We start from the raw sequence: 5,009 nt of genomic DNA, 5'->3' as shown, positions 1-5,009 counted from the left end.
GATAATCTGTACGAAACCAGCTTCATGTGACTGAGGACACGTTCTCGTGCTGAGATGTCGTCGATATCCGGCTAATTAATTTGTGTATCCTCGCGTGTAACATACTCCCTCCTGTCATTTTTACTTCGCATGTTAGATTCGTGTCAAGTCAAACTTTGTGAAGTTTGATCAAACTTATATTAAAAAGTATCAACATCTACAATATGAAATATGTATGCTAAGAAACTACATTTGTAATGAATCTAACAATGTTGATTTGGCATTGTGAATGTTAATACTTTTTTCTATAAGTTTGATGAAAGTAAAGGCACTTTGACTTCGGACAAAACTTAAATGCGGACTAAAAAGACCGGAGATAGTATTTTGAAATATTTTCTTACGTTCAAGATCATCTGCGAGAAAACTGTAAAAAAAAGCCTTTTGGCCCGGTGGCTCCACAAAGTATTAACAAATCCCAAGAGGACATTTACAGCTGTCTAAAGACAATTCAAATTTCTTTCTGTGGATACATATTGACGTTTCCAATGTATCTGTAGTTTTTTTATTAAATAATATATTGTTTTGTAGGCTTCACAGTTCACACACAAAAAGGGCAAATTCACAGCACCAAAAATAACATACAGTAATAACATTTTTGTGTGTACACCACATGTGAAATATATATTGATGCAAACTCGAAACTCGTATGCATATACTAGACATCTATATGCATATGTACTACTATTTTTTTTTAAATATGATTTTTTATTTTTCTTTTTCAAGAAAAAAAACATTTGCCATACGTAGCCCATGCACCAGATCGTTTGTTTCTGCAGTTTTGCACAATTTTACATAATTTCAAGACATGTTTTTTGATACAAATATTCTGTCATTTTCTTAAAACATAAAGTTGTGTCTGTTAGTTCTTAAAATCATCTTGCTGACAGAGTAGTAGTAGATATTTTTAAATACAGCCTGCAAGAAGAAGCATTATGTCATATGGGGATTTTTTTTAACACAGTGCATACGCAAGCGCTCATATATACGGGGATATGGGGATTTTATTTCCTTAAAAATGGTGGATAGTTTCCTTAAAAAAAATTGTAGGCCATATGGGGATATTTATTTCCTTAAAAATGGTGGATACTTTTTGTACGCACCTTCATATCATTAATTCTAGATGTGGGAGCTTAGCACATACCATGATAAGTCCGAATTCACATATATTGGCGATGACTACTTTGCTAACTTGGCAACCATGGAATGTAACTTGACGATGTAACTTAGGAATGAGGTTGATATGCGACATAATTTCGTGGTCTATCGTGCTCTCCAGACTAGTTATTATCCTTATAAGAATATTAATGTTTTGCTAGTTCTAATGTAGTATGAACAATTGTTGTGTCTGCATCCCACTAATATATCACATGATGACATATATAGCCCCACAACCAGATTTTCTGATCATGAGGTCTATAATATGTATAACTTCTGATCCAAGTCAATTATTAATTAATTTCAGTGGTGATTGTATGCGGAAGCTATGTTGTCATTAATGTCCACACATCATTATTAGAACACAGTGATTTTATTAACAATTGTGTATGTTGGGAAACGTAGTAGAAAATAAAAAAATTGCCCTACGATCACGATCCTAGGAAAACTATGAAGAAGAGCTTTAGATCGGATCATTACCTAAATGAAGTGTAGATCGTCGATGAAGTCCCTCGAACCGTTCACGAACGATCCCTCGAACCGAAGACCGAAAGCACAACCTCTCTATAGATTTTAAGCATACAAGCTTCACGATCCGGCAGCGCTTCGCCGTTCAGAGCTAATCTTCACCGGAGAATTAGAGGGAGAAGAAAAGCTTGGCACATGGCTTCTCTATTATGTGGATTAGAGAGATGTAGGTCTAGCTCTAATTAGATCAACTCGATCGAATTTAAAAATAGAATTAGAGGACACTCCAAAACTTGTGTCTACAAGGGAGGTTGGCCAACTTGGGGAAGGGTTTCCGTCCCCTTGTGTCGGCCTAGGAGGTGGTGGAGTCCAACTCCACCTCACAATTCGGCCTCCCCTTGGGGCGCCTCCACCAATGCGTCTTAGGGCCCATTAACTCTCCCCTAATAGGTCTTTTCTTATTTTCTTTAGTCCATTGACTATGAATAAATTACAGGGGCCTCCTAATCATATTAGAGCCCTTTAGAATTTATTATTACCCGGTATTATCCGAAACTCTTCCGGTAACGCCGAGACGCTTATGGTTTCTCTTGAAACTATTTCTTATATTTCAAAACTATTCTGATAATATTTTCTCATAATTCTTATTCCACCAACACTCAATAGATCGTGTTTCCCTTAGGTTTATGACCATGTAGGTTCGGTAAAACATAGACATGAACAAAACCCTTACGTTCAATCACCAATAACGAAACCATTGACATCCATATTGATCCGTATGAATACACGAATGATATTCGAGTGAAGCATTAGTTAGCATGTGGTATTCCCTTTACTTCGTGATACTTTACAAACCCGAGGTAGGATATATCGGTATCCTCTTGAGTCATTCTCATGCTCACTATATCAATCACCTCGTTACCGGTTTTTGTTCTTGTTTCTCGTTGACATAATCCGGCATTCTTGTGATCTAGTCACATGTGTTTCGCCACTTCGAACATTTAGGACAAAAAAAAGACCCGACCCTAAACATATCGTACGGCCCTCGTCCACTTCCTTTATATTCCGCATCGGCGACCACGCCCTCCATCTGTCGTCTGCATGATTGGCGGCGGGGTTCAAGACTCAGGAAGTAGAGGTGCGGTCTATGGTGAGGAAGAATAAAAAATGGGAGGCGGACTGGCCCATTTGGGTCACAATGCCCTTAGTATTTGGACCTTGATAAATATCGCACGTGTGGCACAAATACATGGCAACTCCGGACATTTTTTAGACAAGTTTAGTGACGCGAAGATGGCAACTTTCTTTTCGGACGGCAATTTTCAGTTTTTTTTTGTTTGTTTTTTCTCTCGGATGGTAAATTTAGCTGTAAAAACGTCAAGGACGGATTGTTTCGTGCCACACGTGTGACACTTATCATTTGGTTAGTGTTTTTTTTTCTTATTTTATTGGACGTGTTGGCTCTATGCATCATGATACGCAGCGGTCGTTCAATGCGGTTGAATCACCTTGTATCGATTGAATGTAAAATATCCTTTATATAAGAAAATACCGACATTCTAATTAATATCGTTGTCTCCCCCCAAGCCAACAGCAGCGGCTGACTCTGCTTCGTGATGTACACGATCCGACTACGGCCCGTATAAATACCGCCACTCACTGGAATCGTTCTCACACTCTCGACTTGTGACTTGTGAGCAAGCGGTGGCGAACACAGGAGGAAAGCACGCACCCGAGACGACCTAGCCGTGCCAAATCCAATGGCTGACACGGCCGCCGCCCCGCTCCTGACAAGCCACAAAGCTAGGCCGTCGATCGATGAAACAATGGAGGCGTACATGGGTGCCACCGGCGCCGGGCAGCTTCTTAAGGCCGTCTTGCTGGCCTTCGCGTGGGCCTTGGACGCGCAGCAGGTGTTCATCTCGGTCTTCACCGACGCCGAGCCGCCGTGGCACTGCACGGACGCCGACGCCGACGCGTCCTCCTGCTCTGCGGCTGCGGCCTCCCCTTGCGCGCTCCCGCCTGGCGCGTGGGCGTGGGACCGTCCCGCCGTAACGTCGGTGGTCTCGGAGTGGTCACTCGAGTGCGCCGGCCCGGCACTCGTCTCGCTCCCGGCATCCTCGTTCTTCGCCGGATGCCTCGCCGGCGGATTCCTCCTCACCACGCTTGCCGATTCGCTCCTGGGCCGCAGGAAGATGCTGCTCGCGTCCATTGTGTCCATGTCTGCCGCTGGCGTGGTCACCGCGTTCTCGCCGAACGTGTGGGCGTACGCCGCCCTGCGGTTCGTGTCCGGGTTCGGCAGGTCCATGGTTGGCACGTGCACGCTTGTCCTATCCACGGAGCTCGTGGGAAGGAGGTGGCGCGACACGGTGTGCGTGGCCGGGTTCTTCTGCTTCACCCTCGGGTTCCTGTCGCTCCCGGCGCTCGCCTACACGTTCCGGGAGGCGTCGTGGCGGAACATGTACCTGTGGACGTCCGTGCCGTCCCTCTGCTACTCCATCCTATTCTACTTCGTCGTCCAGGAGTCGCCGCGGTGGCTGCTGGTGCGCGGCAGGAGGCAGGACGCCATCGACACGCTGCAGCAGATGCAGATCGGCGGCATAACGTCCTCCAATTTCTCCATGATACACGCCTGTGCCATGAACGACGATGATGACGACGCGGAGGCGGGCGCGAGCAGCGTGTTCGCCACGCTGCACTCCATGTGGGAGCGCCCGTGGGCGCTCCGGAGGCTGGCGGCGATCATGACGGCCAGCTTCGGCGTGGGCATGGTCTACTACGGCATGCCGCTCAACGTTGGCAACCTGGGCTCCAACCTCTACCTCAGCGTCACGTACAATGCGCTGGCCGAGCTGCCGTCCTCCATCCTCTCGTGGCTCCTGATGGGACGGATCAACCGTCGGAGCTCGGTGGTCGCGCTCACGGCGGCGGCGGGGCTGTGGAGCCTCGCGTGCGTCATCATCCCGCAGGGCACGGCGCGGATGGCCGCCGAGCTGGTCTCCTTCTTCGCGACGTGCACGGCGTTCAACGTCATACTCATGTACTCCATCGAGCTGTTCCCGACGTCCGTGCGTAACTCGGCGGTGGGGCTGGTCAGGCAGGCGCTGGTGCTGGGAGGCGTGGCGGCGCCCCTGCTCGTCGCGCTCGGCCGCCGCAACAGCTTCTTCTCCTTCGGCGTCCTCGGGCTCGTCATCGGCTGCTCCGGCATGTTCGCTGCCTGCCTGCCGGAGACCAAGGGAAAGGCCATGTCCGACACCATGGACGAGGAGGACCACAAGGAACACACTTGCACCGTCCACGACCACGTGGACACTAGTACCGACCTTCACATTGTGCAATTCCCTTAA

At 47.4% G+C, this 5,009-nt stretch overlaps 1 protein-coding gene across 1 annotated transcript; it reads left to right on the top strand.

The window, feature by feature from the left end:
* Positions 1–2,673: 2,673 nt before the first annotated feature.
* On the top strand, positions 2,674–5,009 carry LOC109743744 (organic cation/carnitine transporter 2-like). The gene is made up of 2 exons (XM_073499016.1): positions 2,674–4,031; positions 4,185–5,009. Exons 1-2 carry the CDS (start codon positions 3,423–3,425, stop codon positions 5,007–5,009), a joined length of 1,434 nt encoding a protein of 477 aa, XP_073355117.1. The 5' UTR covers positions 2,674–3,422.

Source organism: Aegilops tauschii, chromosome 5 (assembly GCF_002575655.3).
Source record: "Aegilops tauschii subsp. strangulata cultivar AL8/78 chromosome 5, Aet v6.0, whole genome shotgun sequence".
NCBI lineage: Eukaryota > Viridiplantae > Streptophyta > Magnoliopsida > Poales > Poaceae > Aegilops > Aegilops tauschii.
Note: the sequence above shows the minus strand (reverse complement) of the source record. Positions and strands in the feature narration are given on the sequence as shown.

Bases quoted from the DNA above. Each gene is read 5' to 3' on its own strand.
- LOC109743744 (XM_073499016.1), top strand. From the start codon at position 3,423: ATGGCTGACACGGCCGCCGCCCCGCTCCTGACAAGCCACAAAGCTAGG. The intron at 4,032-4,184 runs GTGTGCGTGGCC...TTCGTCGTCCAG, and splicing joins GAAGGAGGTGGCGCGACACG to GAGTCGCCGCGGTGGCTGCT.